The sequence below is a fragment of the Chiloscyllium plagiosum genome, chromosome 22 (genome assembly GCF_004010195.1).
Source record: "Chiloscyllium plagiosum isolate BGI_BamShark_2017 chromosome 22, ASM401019v2, whole genome shotgun sequence".
Lineage (NCBI taxonomy): Eukaryota > Metazoa > Chordata > Chondrichthyes > Orectolobiformes > Hemiscylliidae > Chiloscyllium > Chiloscyllium plagiosum.
In genome coordinates, this window is record NC_057731.1 from 12,158,316 (window position 1) to 12,177,756 (window position 19,441).

A 19,441-nucleotide genomic window follows, 5' to 3' on the forward strand; every position below is an offset into this window, starting at 1 on the left:
GCGCCAAACTACTACCGCGCCTCCCTTGTCAGCTGGTTTGCTGGTGAGGTTGGGGTTGGTACGGAGGGAGTGGAGGGCTGCGCGTTCCGAGGGTGAGAGGGTGGAGGGGGTGGGAGGGGTGTGGGAGTTCAGGTAGCGGTTAATATCGCGGCGGCAGTTTGCTATGAAGAGGTCGAGGGCAGGTAGGAGGCCAGCACGGGGTGTCCAGGTGGACGGGGTGTGTTGGAGGTGGGAGAAGGGGTCGTCAGAGGGTGGGCGAGAGTCTTGATTGAAGAAGAAGGCACGGAGGCGAAGGCGGCGGAAGACAGACCCCAGCACCAAGGATATATTTCTCTCCCCTCCCCTATCAGCTTTCCGTAGAGACCACTCCCTCCGCGACTCCCTTGTCAGATCCACACCCCCCACCGATCCAACCTCCACTCCCGGCACCTTCCCTTGCCACCGCCGGAGGTGCAACACTTGCGCCCACACCTCCCCCCTCACTTCTCTCCAAGGCCCCAAGGGAAACTTCCATATCCGCCACAGATTCACCTGCATCTCCACCCACATCATCTACTGCATCCGCTGCAGCCGGTGTGGCCTCCTCTATATTGGGGAGACAGGCCGCCTACTTGCGGAATGTTTCAGAGAACACCTCTGGGACACCTGGACCAACCAACCCAACCACCCCGTGGCTCAACACTTCAACTCCCCCTCCCACTCCACCAAGGACATGCAGGTCCTTGGACTCCTCCATCGCCAGACCATGGCAACACGACGGTTGGAGGAAGAGCGCCTCATCTTCTGCCTAGGAACCCTCCGACCACAAGGGTTGAACTCAGATTTCTCCAGTTTCCTCATTTCCTCTCCCCCCACCTTGTCTCAGTCAAATCCCTCGAACTCAGCACCGCCTTCCTAACCTGCAATCTTCTTCCTGACCTCTCCGCCCCCAACCCACTCCGGCCCATCACCCTCACCTTGACCTCCTTCCACCTATCGCATTTCCAACGCCTCTCCTCCAAGTCCCTCCTCCCTACCTTTTATCTTAACCTGGTGGACACACTTTCCTCATTCCTGAAGAAGGGCTTCTGCCCGAAACGTCGATTCTCCTGTTCCTTGGATGCTGCCTGACCTGCTGCGCTTTTCCAGCAACACATTTTCAGCTCTGATCTCCAGCATCTGCAGTCCTCACTTTCTCCTGTGTTACCACTACGTCTAACACGTACTGCCATATGACTTTGTTTTGAATAATTCAATGGGGCTTTATAATAAAGACATTCAAAACTCAATGCTTTAGATTTATAATTCTTTTCCTGTAAGAAATAGGAAAGTTAGGAACTGAATTGAGTCAGGACTTGGATTCAAAAAGGTGGGATAATAATCTCTTTTAGCTTGCTACAAACTTTAAAAATGTAAACATTTATGAACACAGAAATAGGCCATTAAATTCATCATGTCTACTCAGCCCGATTGCTCAAAAAATGTATTTACTGTGTATCTTCCTCTGCTTTAAACCTCTGAAATTTTCTCTTGGCTTTTTCTGCTTCATTGAAAATATTCCAATTGTCTCAAGTCTCGCCTCATAACTCGTGATACCAATCTAATATCTGGTGATATGCCATATCTATACTATAAACTGTTGCTTTTAATTCTTTTCTGTAAAGTTAGTACATGCCTGATGTTGCTAAACTGATTGTAGGTCATTTTGCAAACAGTAGAATGCAACTATGTGATCAATACATTTTCATGTACTTTTAATGCCTCAATCTAAATGATCAGTTATATCAAAATGAAACATGGGCCCACTTGCCAACCCTCCAGCCTCTTCAAACCAACAACACCCATTTGTGTTATGTCCTGTAAATGCATTTAAACAGGCTTTATCCAGTTTCTTGTGGATGTTGAACACAACCCCTCCAAATTTATTACTAACTTGCATTCATTGATGACAGAAAAGTTGATACAGGAACGAAAAAGATTGTGTGCACTTCTGAGGTGAGGCCAAAGCTTATAGCTTGGTTGGAAGTTTGCATTGACCTCTATAGTGGAGCTGGAAATGCTTAATATTGAGCTTGGGTATCTGACATCTGATTCTAAGCATTTGTGTATCTCATCAGATTACACAGATTTACAGAAATAGGCATGCATAGATGCAGTCAACTCCTCACACCCAAACACAGAGAGAGAGAGAGAGAGAGAGAGAGAGGCTCGCTCACTCATTCACTCACTCTCTCTCACTCTGTGATGGCCATAGTCTTGGTGGTATGCGACATCACAATCAAAAGTGCCATGTTTTGGTTAACAACATCATTATAATCTTCTCATTTTTGCAAATTAAGTCAAAGACAACTGGTATTAACTTTACCTACCACAGATTATTCAAAGGACCATAGGTAGTCATTACCTTGTATAGAAAATAATTTCTTTGTTATGTGGAAAAGTGTCACATATGTAGGTTTATTTTATGAATGATTCCTTTACATAAAGCACACAGAGAAGAATTTTCCCTTATCTCACTTCGTGGTATTTGGAAATGGTTCAGTGACTTCTGTAATTGACCTACACAGCAACCGAATTTTGTAGTTGATTTGATTTTTGGAATTGGTATGAGGAGTGGGTGTGTGAAAAATCTGGCACCCTTTATATATTCACCAAGGAAATTGTTCACTAGGAGGGCCGAGGACAGGGGTTTTCATTTTTTTCATCAGTTCTCTTCCTGCCAATCTGAAGGCATTCTTGAAATGCCATTCCCAAGCACTGACCCCTGAGATGACCCAAATGGCTAATATTCATATGTAGTTTTATCCCTTATGTATCATTTAGCACGCCATTTGAACGCAAGAGGTACAGAATTATGCCTGGTCTTTATTTTACTCCCAATGTCTAGACCTATGCTTTTTCAGTAGGTTTGCTGAATTGTAAATGAAAGTGGAGTGCTGAATGTTCATTGCTTCCTTCTCTAGCTCCACGGAGAGATACTGTAACATCAGCGCCACTTTTTTGCTGAGATTAGCTAAGTTAACATAGTGGAAATTAAATTTTGCAGAGAAATTTGATAAATAAACCTGAGCAATTGGAAATTTTTTTAGACAAGTTACTTATTACTTTGTATCTCCCTATTTCATCAATTCCTCATTGCTGAAAACAATCAAAAGTACTGTTTTGGTTTTTTGTTTTGCTCCTCCTTTTCCTTGCCTTTTCTCTTCTCTAGGAATGCAACATCTGCAGTCAATCTTCTACCAGGTCTGTATAAGTGCATACTTTTCAATTTATTCGAGTATTTTAAAATTTCAATTAGCAACTCTTGCAGTCATTTTTGTTTGATTTTGATTGATCTGTTCCTAATAGCCACATGCGTTTTTCTTTGGTGCTTTTCCCTAGTACAGTAAGAAAATATGTTCAGACATCTCGAAGATGGTAAGATTGCTGCAGTGATAGTAATTCAATTACAGTAATATCTACTTCCATATTTCTGAAAGCAGTTTTCTTTGGAAATGATAATCAATGCTTTTCTGAAATCTGTTTGAAAAATCGAGCTTTAGAGCTTATCTAGAACATGTTACTTAAAAACTGAAGACTCCTTATACATTGCCAATATCTTGAACAGGGTCAAACATAGGATTTCCTTCATACCATTGCTCCATTTAACAGACCAGTGATCACCACAGTATGTCTATAGCAGTACTGGTCATTTCCAAGGCTAAAAATGGTCTTAATGTTGTGACTACATTCAACCAGTGCATGGATTGAATGGACCAAATTGTTTATTATAATGAACTCCAGACTGTTAATATTAAGTGAGATTTACAGATTATTTTCTTTTCTTCAGGATAAAATGTTCCATTTTTGGATAAATACGTTCTTCATCCCACAACCAAATGAGAACTTAGATAAAGTAGAAAATGGCAGCATAGTTACAGACAAGGATGATGATGGTTGGCGTACAGATAATGACAAAGAATATCTGGCTCTTACATTGACTAAAAATGAACTTGACAAGGCAAACAAAGACAAGGCCAACAGATATTTCTCACCAAATTTCAAGGTTAGTATGTTTTCTTGTGCCTTCATAGAATGTGGACATTGCTAGCTGGACAGCATTTATTGCCCATCTCTAATTGCTTTGAAGTACGTGACAAAGAGCTGCTTCCTTGTGCTGCTCAGTCCTTGGGGTGTATGGAGAACTACAATCCTGTTACAAAGACGATTCCAGGATTTTGACCCAATAACAATAAAGGATCAGCAGTATAGTTGCAAATCAGGATGGTGTGTGACTTTGAAAGGAGCTTTCAGGTACTGGTATTCACATGCATCTTGCTGCCCTGGTCAAATGTCATTAGAGGTTGTGTTTGGAAGGTGCTGGTAGAGTCTGGGTGAGTTCTTTTGCAGTGCATTTTATAGTCAGTACTCGCTGCTATTATTGTGTCAGTGGTGAAGGGAGTGAATGTTCAAGGTGGATGCTGTACCAATCAAATGGACTGGGGAGTGTCAAGCTTCTTGAGTGTTTGTGGAACTGCTATTGCAAAGGCAAATTCAAAGTATTGTATCACAATCCTGATTTGTACTTTGTAGATGGTGGACAGGCATTGTGGAGACGAGAGATAGGTTCCTTGCTGCAGAATTCCTAGCCTCTAACTCGATCTTGTCACCACAGGATATTTACACCCAGTCCAGTTTAGTCTCTTGGTCAATGGCAACCGCTGGAATGTTGATAAAAGGGATATTCAATGATAGGAATAACATGGATTAGTAAGGGGTGATTGCTAGATTTCCCTCTTGTTGGTGATGGTCAATGCCTGGACTTTGTGTGGCATCACTATTTCTTGCCAGTGATGACCCTAAGCTTGGATGTTATACAGGTCTTCTTGCATAAGGCCATAGATTAAGTCAATATCTGAGGAATTGTGACAACTTCCTGTGCTGCAAGACTATATGATTCTGTCATGCCTTGTGTCATTTCTTTGAAAATGTTAATCAGTTAGTCTGATTTCCTCATCTGTTTCCCCTGCCCCTTTCAGCAAAGCCAGTTCTGCTGTAAAGTGCGTTTCTTCAATGCAAATTGGCTACAAGACGATTGAAGAGTTTAGTCTGTTATTTGTAGCATGCAAATTCCTTAACTGTATTGGCTATAATGTAATTCAGGTCCCATTGGTTTAAACGGTGCTACTATCACATGATTTTTTGTAGTAATGTGGGGATCACATGGGAACGGAACTTTCGCATTGTATCAGAACAGACTGTCAGACCTTATTGAGTCTGTTTCTGTTGCTTTTTCAGTTAGGCATTTTAGGTCATTGTAACACCTTGTGTAAAAAAGAGTACTTTCATCTCTTTTCCTTTCCCTGATCTTTTACAAGTTACTGAAAATAAATGCAGATCATGATATTCTAATAATGACTTAGTCACCATTGCAATAACAGCACTAAGGTTAGTTTCAATTTACAAAATTCAAACAGAACAAAGCAATGAGGAACAAATATGTGCACAAATTAAACCAGGGAGCATGGTTGCATGATTCAGCTTTCTAGAACTAGCATGTGATCACACAGGGGTAAATCCAATGTGACTGGATAAATTAATATATAAAACATGAAAGTGCAAAAGGAAATCGATCAAATAAAAGCGCTAAATTGTCTACAGAATACTGCCAATAAGCTTTTTTTTAATCACTGACCAATTTGCGACACATTCCAAAATTTTATTGCTCAGTTGAATTGTGCCTAACTGAAAAGACCAAACTCAGCAATTGATATCTAGAATTCTACCTCTAAGTGGCTACCTATTGTATGTCATGTCATATAACATGGCGGGGAGGTGCATAAAGATTCCAAATGTGATTATTGTCAGTCATGGGTGTAAGTTAATTGCTTACTCTTTCAAGAGCCTCTCCTTTTCTGATTGAGCATGAGTGGATGTTTGAGCTGTTAAGCCCTTTCTTATTTTGAGATATATGATTTTTAAAGAACCTTCCTTGAAGTATTGTTAGACTATGGGATGACAGAGTTGTAAACATACACACTAGTTAAAAAAAAATACATAGAATATAGTAGGAAACTATAAACCAGTTAGTCTAAAGTCACTTGTAGATAGCTTCCTTTTAATTTGAGATAAAATTAATCAACATGTAGAAATATATTTATTAATCAATTTAGATAATATGGTTTGTTAAAGGAATGCTATGTTTGACAAAATAGCTGTTTGGTAAGATCATTTGGATCAAGACAGGGACTGCAATGGATGTAGTATTTGAATTTTTGGAAAGCAAATGACAAAGTCTCCGAAAAAAATCTATTAAAACATCTAATGCATAGGACATGAGCAAATGTAGATAGCTTGGATGCAGAATTCGTCAACAAACGAAAAACAAAGACTGAATTTGCAGGTGTTGGAGATGATATTTTCAATGAGAACCCGTGCTGGTTTTATGTTGTTCACAGTTAAATATGAACTAACTTGTAGGCAACGCAATCAAAACGTTTGACGTTGACACAAGAACAGACGTTAAAGACTGTAAAAGGCTTCAAGGTGTAGGTTTAGCAGATTTGGGCAGAACGTTGGATAAATGTGAATCATCTAACAGTACATTTTGAGATGAAATACATCTAAATGAGAGTTTCAAGCTATGTATTCACTCAATCAATAAGATTGTTTGCTTCTATCTCCGTGACATTGCCCATCTGTGCCTTCCCCTTTTAGAGTCGTTTGCGAGACCAATTATCCATGCTTCTGACAATTCCAACCCTTTCCTGACCAGCCTTACAGCCTCCATCATCTCCAGAATTGGTAAATCTAAATTTATGCCCATTAATATTCTTTTTTTGTAATAACATAGCCTGATGGCTAGGGCCAAAGTAGAATGAAATTCTTTTGATCAGATTACTCTTGATTATTCAAATCAGGCCTGACTTTGGGAAAATGTTCTTTGTCATAGCATTCTATTTACAAGACCAACGAGTAGCTAGGATTGAATGATAGCGAACGAAATGACTGAGATAAACCTCGATAGTTATGCTCGCACCAGTTAAAGTTGTGGTACGTGCCAATATTCATCCAGAATTCAGACTCAGTGAGGGTAATTCAGCAAACACTGCGATGAGGTGTTTCTAAAATGAGATCAGAAACCATCCATTAATGCGATTCCCTAACAGTTGTGAAGCATTGTTCTTCTGGGCTTTCTCGACAGAACCTGTAACCCATAGCCATTCTGCACCATTCTTCTTTTTGTATTTGCTGAAGTAAGGACGCTCTCAGCACAAAAAGTTGGCGTTGCTAAATTCTGTGAGATTGCTAGATTATTGTTACATTTAGTTTAACTACACTCATGAAAAATGTGGTTTTAATTACCATATATTACTTGTGTATAGGTCGATCTCATATATAAGTAAACTCCTTATTTTGGCCCCAAAATCTGGTATTTTTCATATACCTCGTGACTAAGTCAACCCTAATTTTTCAGGGGTCTCTTCCTGACCATATACACAACCTTATAGGGCATGATTTCCACATTCTTTATTCAAATGCAATAACCTGTGTCATCACAAATATCGCCGGTACCTTGTGGCAGCCCTCGACCTTGTCTTCCTGCTGTTGCTTCAGTTCCTTAGAAGTAGGTGTCATGTACAGTTTGCTTCAAACTTGTTGTAAAACTCTCCCAAATTTTCCCAACAAAATGACATCACGAAGAATGACATCATTTTGAAGTGACCATAATTCAGATATGTTTACTTTAGTGATGAGAAGGGATAGGTATATGCCACAGGGCAAGAGTTATAGCTGGGGGAAAGGCAATTATGATGTGATTAGGCAAGATTTAGGATGCATTGGATGTGGAAGGAAACTGCAGGGATGGGCACAATTGAAATGCTGAGCTTATTCAAGGACCAGCCACTACAAAGTACTTCTACATGAGAAGTCATTGGCGGATAGGATCAATGATATATCAGGAGTAAAAGTATGACTAGAGAAAGATTAGGGCAATCAAGATAGTAGTGGGATTTTGTGTGTGGAGTCAGAGGAGATAGGGGAAGTGCTAAATGAATACTTTTTGTCAGTATTCACACTAAAAAAAGATAATGTGGTCAAGGAGAATACTGAGATACAGGTTGCTAGACTAGATGGGATTGAGGTGCATAAGGAGTAGGTGTTAGCAATTCTAGAAAGTGTAAAAATAGATAAATCCCCTGGGCCAGATGGGATTTATCCTCTGATTCTCTGGGAAAACAGGGAGGAGATTGCCGAGCCTTTGGCTTTGATCTTTACGTAATCATCGTTTACAGGAATAGTGGCAGAAGGCTGGAGGATAGCAAATGTTCCCTTGCTCAAGAAATGGAGTAGAGACAGCCCTGGAAATTATAGACCTGTGAGCCGTACTTCGTTTATGGGTAAAGTGTTGTAAAGAGTTATAAGAGATAGGATTTATAATAATCTAGAGAGGAATAAATTGGTTATGGATAGTCAACACAGTTTTGTGAAGTGTAGGTTGTGCCTCACAATCCTTATTGAGTTCTTTGAGATGGTGATCAAACAGGTGAATGTGGGTAAAGCGGTTAATGTGGTGTATATGGATTTCAGTAAGGCATTTGATAGGGTTCCTCACGGTAGGCTATTGCACAAAATAAGGAGACATGAGGTTGAGGGTGATTTAGCGGTTTAGATCAGAAATTGGCTAGCTGAAAGAAGACAGAGGGTGATGGTTGATGGGAAATATTAATCCTGGAGTTCAGTTATGAGTGGGGTACCGCAAGGATCTGTTTTGAGTCCACAGTTGTTTGTCATTTTTATAAATGACCTGGATGAGGGCATAGAAGGATGAGTTAGCAAATTTGCAGATGACACTAAGGTCAGTAGAGTTGTGGATAGCGACGAAGGATGTTGTAGGTTACAGAGAGATATAGATAAGCTGCAGAGCTGGGCTGAGAGGTGGCAAATGGAGTTTAATGTGGAAAAATGTGAGGTGATTCACTTTGGAAGGAGTAACAGGAATTTAGAGTACTGGGCTAATCGTAAGATTCTTGGTAATGTAGATGAGCAGAGAGATCTCAGTGTCCGTGTACATAGATCCTTGAAAGTTGCTACTCAGATTGATAGGGTTGTTAAGAAGGCATACGGTGTGTTAGCTATTTTTGGTAGAGGGATTGAGTTTCAGAACTATGAGATCATGCTGCAGCTGTACAAAACTCTGGTGTGGCCACATTTGGAATATTGCATATAGTTTTGGTCACTGCATTATAGGAAGGATGTGGAAGCTTTGAAAGAGTTCAGAGGAGATTTGCTAGGATGTTGCGTGGTATGGTGGGAAGGTCTTATGAGGAAAGGCTGAGGGATTTCAGGCTGTTTTCGTTAGAGATGAAGGTTGAGAGGTGATTTAATTGAGACATTAAGATAATCACAGGGTTAGATAGGTTGGACAGTGAGAGCCTTTTTCCTCAGATGGCGATGGCTAGCACATGGGGACGTAGCTTTAACCTGAGGACAGATGTCAGAGGTAGTTTCTTTACTCAGTACTAGGGGCGTGGAATGCATTGCCTGCAACAGTAGTAGACTCTCCAACTTTAAGGGCATTTAAATGATCATTGGATGAGTATGTGGACAAGAATAGAATAATAATGGATAGATGGGCTTCAGATTGCTTCCACAGGTCGGCACAACATCGAGGGCGGAAAGGCCTCTACTGCACTGTAATGTTCTATGTTCTAAGTATACTAACTGAGGAAAGCTGAACAAGGAAAAGGTTGCTGACTGGGTAATTTAGTGTCAAGAGAATGGAAGCATCATGACTCGACAATGTATTGGAATTTGCACCAATAACTAAGCACAAAAAATAGATTCAGTGATTTCAAAGCCAGTCCTCGATGGTGCAGTAAGTTTATGAATAGGTATGATTTAGTGCATGGACAGAAAACCAAGATTGCCCAATGTCTACCTACAGAACTTAATGCCAAGTTAATTGGATTCCATCACTTTGTAATCAGAAATTGGGAGAAAAACTGGTACAGGCTCTCATGCATCAGCAATATGGACGAAACCCCAATGAAAGTTGATCTGCCAGGGACCAAAACTGTGAACAAGATTGGAGTGAAAACAGTTTTGGTTAAGACTACTGGCCATGAAAGGAGTTGATTCATTGTATGGCAAATGGAACAAGGCTAAAGCTTATAATGATCTTTAAATGGAAAACTCTACCCAAACAGAAATTCCCAAAAGGCATTGTTGTCATCATCCGTGAAAAATGGTGGATGGATGAAGGTGGCTGCAAGGGAGAGGTCTGGAATATGCAGCCAGGTGGACATAGAAAGGAAAAAAGCTTACTGGTTTGGAATATGTTCAGATCTCACAGTGAAAAGTGTTACCACTGAACTCTGAACTAAGAATACTGATATTGCAATGATTCCTGGAAGCCTTACAAGCATGATGCAGCCACTGGATGTTAGTATCAATAAGCCTTTTATGGACTTAGTATGGAATAAATGGGACACGTGGATGCAAGAAGATTGGGGGGGTGTGGCGGAAGCTTCACAAAGGGTGGCAATATGCATGCTCCATTACTTGCAACTGTATGTGAGTGGATTGTTGAGTCCTAGAAGGAGATGAAAACTGAAATGATTGTGAAAGCCTTCAAAAAATGTGGAATTTCTAATGCTTTAGATGGGACTGAGGATGGTTAATTATGGTCAGCTGGGAGTGATGACAAATCAGTTGTGGGCGGCACGGTGGCACAGTGGTTAGCACTGCTGCCTCACAGCGCCAGAGACCTGGGTTCAATTCCCGCCTCAGGCGACTGACTGTGTGGAGTTTGCACATTCTCCCCGTGTCTGCGTGGGTTTCCTCCAGGTGCTCCGGTTTCCTCCCACAGTCCAAAGATGTGCAGGTCAGGTGAATCGGCCATGCTAAATTGCCCGTAGTGTTAGGTAAGGGGTAGATGTAGGGGTATGGGTGGGTTGCGCTTCGGCGGGTCGGTGTGGACTTGTTGGGCCGAAGGGCCTGTTTCCACACTGTAAGTAATCTAATCTAATCTAATCAATTGATGACCCCCTTGAGAGTTCAGATGAAGATGATCCATACGACGATATTCTTGACTCAGACAACTGAAGTGCATTATTCAGTGGTGCAAATGATGCGGACTATGAATTTGAAGGATTCTAATGGACTTTTGCATGTATCTGTAACTTTTGTTTGAAGCGGCTATCCCATAATGTTTGTGATATAAGGGTGTAAAGAATTTTTTGCTGTAAATATCTGTTTTTTTATGTAACATGTTTGTTTTATATTATTAACAGTTTCATGTAGTCTTTTTAAATAAAATGCTATCACTTTTTTTTATTTTACTGCTCTTTAATTTTTATTTCATGAATTGTATGTTACTGGTATGCCTATTAACTTTTGTACATTCCAGTATGTGTAGACCTACATGTACTTTACGGTACTACAATAGCAGACAGAATGGAGATAATTATTTTGTAGATAAATATTTAACAATGGCCATAAGTTTTTGTTTTGTTGTTTTTAATTTTATATAGAGATCTGGTTCTTGTTTGTCCATTTTTTGACTCGTGCCAAGCATGAATTTCAACCCCTCAAACTGTATCTTGTGTATAAGTCGACCCCTTAATTTCAGCTCAAAAAAAGTCTTCAAAACTCAACCTATTCACGAGTATATATGGTATACCTTTAACTCTGAGTGTGAACCTTGTATCTGAAAGGGGAAGAAACATCCCTGTAGATTCCTGATAACACAATGGTTCACTACGTAAACAGAATTGTCACTTCAGTCATTGACATTTTCACAACACATTTGGACTTCTGCTGAATTGCACAAAGAGAAGGCACATCCATTCATCTTCATCTTCATCATCTGCATTTGTAATTACTTAAATTCAGTCTCCCAAATTTTATAGGGAACTCTAAATATGTAAGAATGTTTTAGAAACCCCCTAATTACTTGTCATGTTACATGGTTTCATTTGCAAATTAAAGAATCACAGTTTGTTGAGTTAAGTTATGAATTCTTTCTCCAACCTGCCAACTGTTGGACAAACTTATTATAAGTAAGTAAAGTGGATTTTTTTTTTTTAAAATGCATTCAAACTGCCTTTTTCTTATACCACAGCAAGATTTGATGCTTTTTTTGGATTAAGTAGATTGACAGAAGCATTGTGATCATTTTCACTTTGCACTCTGTATCCAGTCCTGGCCTCACCACTATCCAACGTTGCCATCCTCCCTTTCCATCTCTCACTTTATCAAAAGCCAAGTGAGGATCAGAAATTTGGTGAGAAGGTGATGTAGCTGTGGTCTACATTGAGGAAAATCAATTGCCTCATTCGTAATAACTTAAGAAACAGATGCAGGAGAAGACTCTTTGGCCCCTTCAGCCTGCCCAGCTAGTTACTAACATTATGACAGTTATAATGTGACCTGAACTCCGCTTTCCTCCTTGTCACCATAACCCTTGAATCCCTTGTCAATCAAAATCAACTATGATCATATTCAGTGATCCATCCTCCACAGCATGTTGAAGGAGATAATCCAAAATACTAATTAGAAACAAAATCCTAATCTGTGTCATAAATTATGCACCATGTATTTTGCAACAGCTCCCCCAGTTCTAGAAACTCCCAGAATGGGAAGCGTTCTCTCAACATTTAGCTCTTCAGGTTCTCTCTGAATCTTGTACATTTCATTAAGATCACTTCTGATTAAGACCTTAAAATCATAAGAAATTGGAACAGCAGGCCTTTCATCCCCTCAAGCTTGCTCCCCAATTCAGTAGGATCATAGCTAATCTGACTTTCCTCAGAACCACTTTAAGCCCATTTCCCTCATGTTCAAGAACCTACCTCAGCCTAAATGTGCAGTAGGAACCCCCCCCCCCCCACCCCTTCCTCATTCCCTAAATTCAAGTAAGTAGTGGGCGGCACGGTGGTACAGTGGTTAGCACTGCTGCCTCGCAGCGTCAGAGACCCGGGTTCAATTCCCGCCTCAGCCGACTGACTGTGTGGAGTTTGCACGTTCTCCCCGTGTCTGCGTGGGTTTCCTCCGGGTGCTCCGGTTTCCTCCCACAGTCCAAAGATGTGCAGGTCAGGTGAATTGGCCATGCTAAATTGCCCGTAGTGTTAGGTAAGGGGTAAATGTAGGGGTATGGGTGGGTTGCGCTTCGGCGGGTCGGTGTGGACTTGTTGGGCCGAAGGGCCTGTTTCCACACTGTAAGTAAGTAAGTAATCTAATCTAATCTAATCTAATCTAAAAGTAATCTAATCTAAAAAAAAAGTAATCTAATCTAATCTAGTATCCCAACCTATTCAGTATTTGTTCTTAAAACAATCCTTCCATACTGGGAATCATCCTAGTGAATGTTCTCTGAACTGTCTCCAATGAATTGATAGCTTTCCTTAAATAAGGGGACCAAAATTGCACTCAACACTTCAGATGTGGTCTCACCAGCATCTTGTACAGCTGCACTAAGATTTCCCTACTCTTACATTCCAACCCTCTTGAAATAAGGACAAACATTACTTGCCTTCCTGATTACCTGCTGCACCTGTCATTACAATTAGCCTGATTTGTTGAAGCCTTCCTCGTGAGACAGTCTGTTTGTTTGAGGAATAAGCATAGTGAAGCTTTGCTGAACTGCCTCCAGTGCAAGTTTTCTTAAGAAAGGTAATGAAAATCACGGTCCTCTAGGTGTGACTTCACTGATGCTCTGTACGATTATACCAAGACTTATTTAACATTGTACGCCATGTTCCTTATATTAAGCATTAAAATTGCATTTGTCATGTTAATTACTTGCTGACTTTGTGTGATTGTGTTAAAGGCACGTAGGTCCCTCTGTACCAAAACATTCTGCAGTGCTCTCTATTTAAATAATGCTAATCTGTTTGTTTTTCTGTTAAAGTGCACTCCATCTGCCAAATTTTTTCCCATACACGTGACCATCCATGTGCAGACACTCAATTGCATCCATATGTATCATCTTGTCGTCAGCAGCCTTGGCGACAGTACTGCTGGTTGGTCCCTTCATCAAAATCATTAATATATATCATAACTACTGGAGATTTCAGATTTCATTTATGTAGCACTCCACAAATTGCAGTTGTCAGTGAGAAAGCTACCCATTTATCATGAACTCTTATTGTTAGTTGACTTGTCTTTTATCCAAGCAATATTAATCTCAACATGCACTCTTATCATATGTTGTAACCTTTCATGTTGCAGTTTTTTGAATGCCTTTTTGGAAGTCCCTCCACAATTTCCCTTTATCTACCTTTATTTAATATTCTTAAAGAGCGTGAATAAATTTGTCAAACACAACTCCTTTTTCACAAAATTGTGTTGATTCTGTCTGATTGCAAATATTCTGCCATATTTTAACTTGTATTCTTGTATTTTCCCAATGAAAGGTATTAAGCTGACTGGCTGATAGTTTTCTGCTTACTGTCTCTCTCCTTTCTTGAATAAGGCTGGTGTATTTGCATTTGCCAATTTCCTGAGACCTATTTATTAAATTTTCCTTTCTGTATATTCCTTTACATTCAAAGATTGAGAAAGGTCAAAGGTGATTCTTAATTTCAGTATTCAAGAAAGATAAATATTTCCCAAAACACCATGCTTCCCTGTTTAGTTCCCATTAACAGTGTAAGCAATAGTACGATATATATTTCACACAACTGATAACACACAATATCAACTCAGAAGTATTCATCAGTTTACTAGCTTAGTTGTTTGTGGACCTTACCTGGCTTAATAGCTGGGATTTAAACAATTTAGATCACAGTTCTTGGGGATGTGACCTTGTGATTTCAATTAAATGTTTTCAGGAAATTATTGTAAAGTATAAATTTAATTTTATGCTTGTGATGTCAAATTGAAAATGGATACAAGTTCAGGCTTCAAGGATGTATTCTGCCACTTGTACACCATTTTTGATCCACGTGTCTTAAATATCTAGCAAATTACAGTAGCACAATGTTTACTATAGAAGTTGAGGACACACATTGCACTAAAGAGCACAGTGGTCATAATGTTACTCCAGAAGTTCAAACAGTGCTGAAAATTAATGTGATGTACCTCATGTAATTATTTCTACCTTTTCTCACTGTACAGGTGAAGCTGTTATTCACAAAAACTGTTGAGGAACGACAACAACAACATCCCATGGGCAATAGTTCAACCACAGTAACGCCAGATGTTAGTGATAATGAACCAGAGGACTATAGATACTCGGACACCACTGACTCTGACCCAGAGAATGAACCTTTTGATGAAGATCAGCATACACAGATAACAAAAGTCTGAAATATTTTTATGGGAAATTATAACTGCAAGAAAAAGGAAACAAACTTGAATAAACTGAAAGCAAGTACCTTTTTTAATGGCAATAGGACAATGTGTCAAGTAAAATGCTACACCAATTATAGGAACAATGATCTTTTCCTTACCAATGTTGTTTAGCCCCATACATACATCCGCAAGGTTTTGACACAAAGTTGTCCAATGAAAAGTGATTGCGTAGATATGTTATATGTATACATTTTTGTGTGTCAAATGGCACATAAAAGCGCAATCAGGAAAAAGAGGCACTTTCCCATGTAATTCCAGTTTTATAAAAAGTGGAGACAGATCTGGTGTGTACGTAGGAAATTTTTTCCTTTTGTGTTATGTTGCCAACAGTAGGTGCTAACTTACCTGTACAAAGAGTTTGTGTCCTGCCCCTTTAAATCCATCTAACAACAGATCAATCTGTTATCAGCTCGGAGAATTTGTGAAAAGGTTTGCATAAAATGCATGTCTTGGAAAAGGGATTAGAAAGGATGCACAGAAAGGAAAAAAAAATCCATAATCTGGTTCCAGTACCACCTACAGCTTATTGCACCATTTTATAAGGCATTAAGCCTAAGGAATTGTGCAGTCTGCTGCTACTGCTGCTTGCTTTTTGTGCTTTCAAAGCACACTGGTGCTAGAAAAGGCAGCTGGATTGAGGAATTCTTTCTGGGAGGAGGCTTGAACCTTGGACAGAAGAAAAACAACTTACGGCCCACAGATATACAAAATGTGGAGTCCAAGTAAGGAACATTTTCAAGTTTTTTTCCTTCCTTTCTTTGGGGATGTCACAAGCTGGAGTCCCTTAGTAATAATGGCTTAATCTTATAAATGTGGCAGCATGCCCATTCAAAGTTATGACAGTTAATGTAAAAAGGAGAATTTTACAATGATTTAATAAGTTAGCTAGAATTATTTTAATTGGTGCTGCTCCACTATGTCCTGTGTCACCAAGGCCAGTGCTTGAAGTTGATCACTTTTTTGTTCGTACTGTTTTGGACTTTAAGTCAGTATCTTTATAAATTACCTTCATTACATTTCTATAGTACAAGCTGTTCTATTTCTATTGGCAAGATGCCTTCTTTCTCCAGATCTGGTATTGGCATATGATAGTAAGGGAAAATTTGGATTGGGAGTATGCAAATGTTTAGATGAAGTGTGTCACTCATGTGTTGTGTGCAAGTAATTGGGAAACTGTTGCAACTGATGTTTCAACAGAATAAACAGGTTTCAACAAAAGATCATAGTATGCACAGGATTTAAAATTTAAAATGAGGTTTTATATTCATATCGAGGAAGCTGTGTATACGTTACTCATCTGTAACGGCATGAAAAGAAGTCTGTTGTGCTCTGTTGGTTAATGTGTTAAACTGGTAGTTGTCGTCATTTCCTGTGATTGTAGAAAAATAAAACTGCATACTCCCACAAGGCCAGCCAAACGGAGTCTCACAGGTATGGTAAAAGTCTATTATGCGAATCCCTTTGTGTCCTCTTTCAAGAGGGAAATGTAGACTGTTATGGATGGGGAAAACTGTGTTTTGCTGGAGCATTATTGCATTAAAATGTATCTCTTATTTTCTTTACTTCAGCACAAAATATAATATGCTTGGCCATTTGGTGATGGACAACTACAATTACAAACATTGCATCCAGCTTGAGCTGGAAGTAACTTCCCAAAACATTTAGTGTTGGTTAGTGTCTAGATGTTTCAGTTCTGGTGTCTGTTCTTGCTATAAACCATGAATCTTTTGAACCTTTCTTTGTAGTGGTGCTTTAAAACTGTCCAAAAGCTAATGTGAAGAGCATGAGTTGTGCAGTGAAAGAGAAATGGACAAATGTAGCTCAAGAGGGAAGTATAGGTTTATAGATCAAATTACAAGCTTCTGTTGACAGTTTTCTTTTACTGATAGCACGTTTCTTTTAATTTTTTTAAATTGATTTCCCCTTCCCTTTCAAAATCCCTTTACTTCTGTTGCTCACAACTGAACATTTGAGACAAGCCACTTTTGAAGAGTTTTATCATCTTTCATAAAGACGTTTACCACTATATCTTTTTATATTGATAATAAAAGGAAATTTTGACGACCAGGAGCAGGCAATAAAAGCCAGTTTGTAAAAGGTGCACAAAAACAAGTGAAGGAAATCTTTCCTGCCTTACATGCCTTGGAAATACTTAGCTTGGCTTCAGGCAAAGTATTTATACAGCTTTATTTTCCCTTTAACATTAGGGGGCAAAGAGATGGCCCTTTCATCTTCAGAACACTGAAAATAAAATTCTCAGTGTCACTTGGAACGCTAAGGAGCCGGGGTAAGAGCAGCTGCATATTGTACCAGGCTTTTGCACTGTAAGAGTTTTTTTCATTTTCTGTTGAAAATCGAGGGTGTATTGGGGTCCATAAACAACTTTTCCAAACCTTCTAAAGGCCTTGCATGCTGAAGGTGGGAAAGGTGGTAATAGTATGTTTTCATATTCTTGTATCGATACCATCCCTGTAGAGCCAGACATGCATTACTTTGACTGACAAAGTTGTCCAGTCTCTCTTTTTTTTTTATTTATGACAGTATTCATAATTAGTCTGGTAAATACATTCTGTAGGTTATCTCTCTTGAGTTTCCAGACTATACGCTTAATAAAAAATTCTTTGGATGTGCAGCAGCTTAGTGTCTGAAATTGTTTGTTGACGGCATCACTGTAAAGGAATTTACTTGGCCATCCTTAGTCATCTGTAGCCCCACTGAATTATATTTGCCACAGTAAATCACAAAGGGCAGTTGCATGGGTGGCCTCAGGGGTCCTGCACTGTGGCACAAGATATGGGCTGAGTGGATTTCACAGGCAGCATCAAATATCCAAGTTTCAGCTTTAAAATATTCATAAGGGCCAGTGTGAGAGTCCATGTCATTAGTAATACCAGATTTGTGCAATATGTTTAAGAAAGCCTGTGGTTGCCACAAAGTGCCTCTTGTTTACTTAAAATACTGTTCAAAATTCTGTCATCATGCATGCAGATGGAAAAGGTGGAACTGTGCACTATAAAGGGGCTTCACTGCAGTGTAGGACAAAGCTGCCTGCTGCTCTGCCTGTTCAGATTTGGATTTTGTTTCATATAGAATATGTATACAAAGATATATTTTCAGCCTGTAAAACAGCCTTTTCCATTTCAGCCTGTTAAAGATACTATTGTGCTGTGCAGCTATTTGCTCTGTGTGTAATGCTATGCACTGAGAATACACAAGAAGTAAACCAACAAATGTAAATTGTACAGATTATTGATGCTCATAAAATCCAGTGTCCATTTGTTATTGTATGTGTTGTTTGTTAACTACCCTTTATCTTACTGTTATAAACTCCACTTTAAACTGATTAAAGATTAAAGTCTCATTCTTGTGATTGTGCAGTGGGTATTTAACCTCAAGTGTTGAATCTTGAATGGTTATATTTGCCTTCATAATCCTGTATATTTGTTAAAATTATGTAAATTCATGGAAGAAAGAAATGCAAAAGACCTAACACACTCAATTTATTTCCAGTATGTTTTACATATGAGGAATCTGAGTGTCCCTATGTTTTAATTAAGAAAATCTTATGTTTAGAGCAATAACTTATTTGTTAATATGGTAGTTGTAAGTACAACTAAATACCTGGGAGTGCTGTGACTGATGTTACCACTCAAAATGATCAGTATTTTTCACCTTTGCATCCACCCCATTTCCATCACTCCATCTTAATTCCTCCCAAACGAAACAAATGTTGTTTTGTGGTCTTTCTTAGTTCACCTATCTAGAAAAATCTCTCTCCCTGCATCCAATCATTTTTACCTAGTTTTGACAGTTTATGCTTCCATTTTTCTATGTGGATGTCCATTCGGTGTACCAGTTGTTCTTTGTGTGAACCTTTCTGTTCGCTTTAATTTATCTTTTTATTCACAACTACAAATTATATTTGGAGCAAACATTTTATTAATGACTGGTACCTATGGGACCAGGAGTGTGCCGGTTGATCAAATATTCCAGTTAATGAAGAGGTCCTCAATCAATTTAAAAACACACACACACTAAGTAATGCGAATGTAATGCAGGAGGTATACACATCACTGTTACATTTTTTTACAGCTTAAGTGGCGTCAATAATAATACAACCTTG

The 19,441-nt window shown here is 39.2% G+C and overlaps 1 protein-coding gene across 1 annotated transcript in view; it reads left to right on the plus strand.

Moving 5' to 3' along the window:
• ptenb (phosphatase and tensin homolog B) overlaps window positions 1–18,679 on the plus strand; it is a 154,961-nt gene extending 136,282 nt beyond the window's left edge. The window contains exons 8-9 of the mRNA XM_043712395.1: window positions 3,809–4,024; window positions 15,082–18,679. Coding sequence (XP_043568330.1) covers window positions 3,809–4,024; window positions 15,082–15,273 — 408 coding nt within the window. The 3' untranslated portion in view covers window positions 15,274–18,679. The remainder of the gene's footprint in view (window positions 1–3,808; window positions 4,025–15,081) is intronic.
• The last annotated feature ends 762 nt before the right edge of the window (window positions 18,680–19,441 follow it).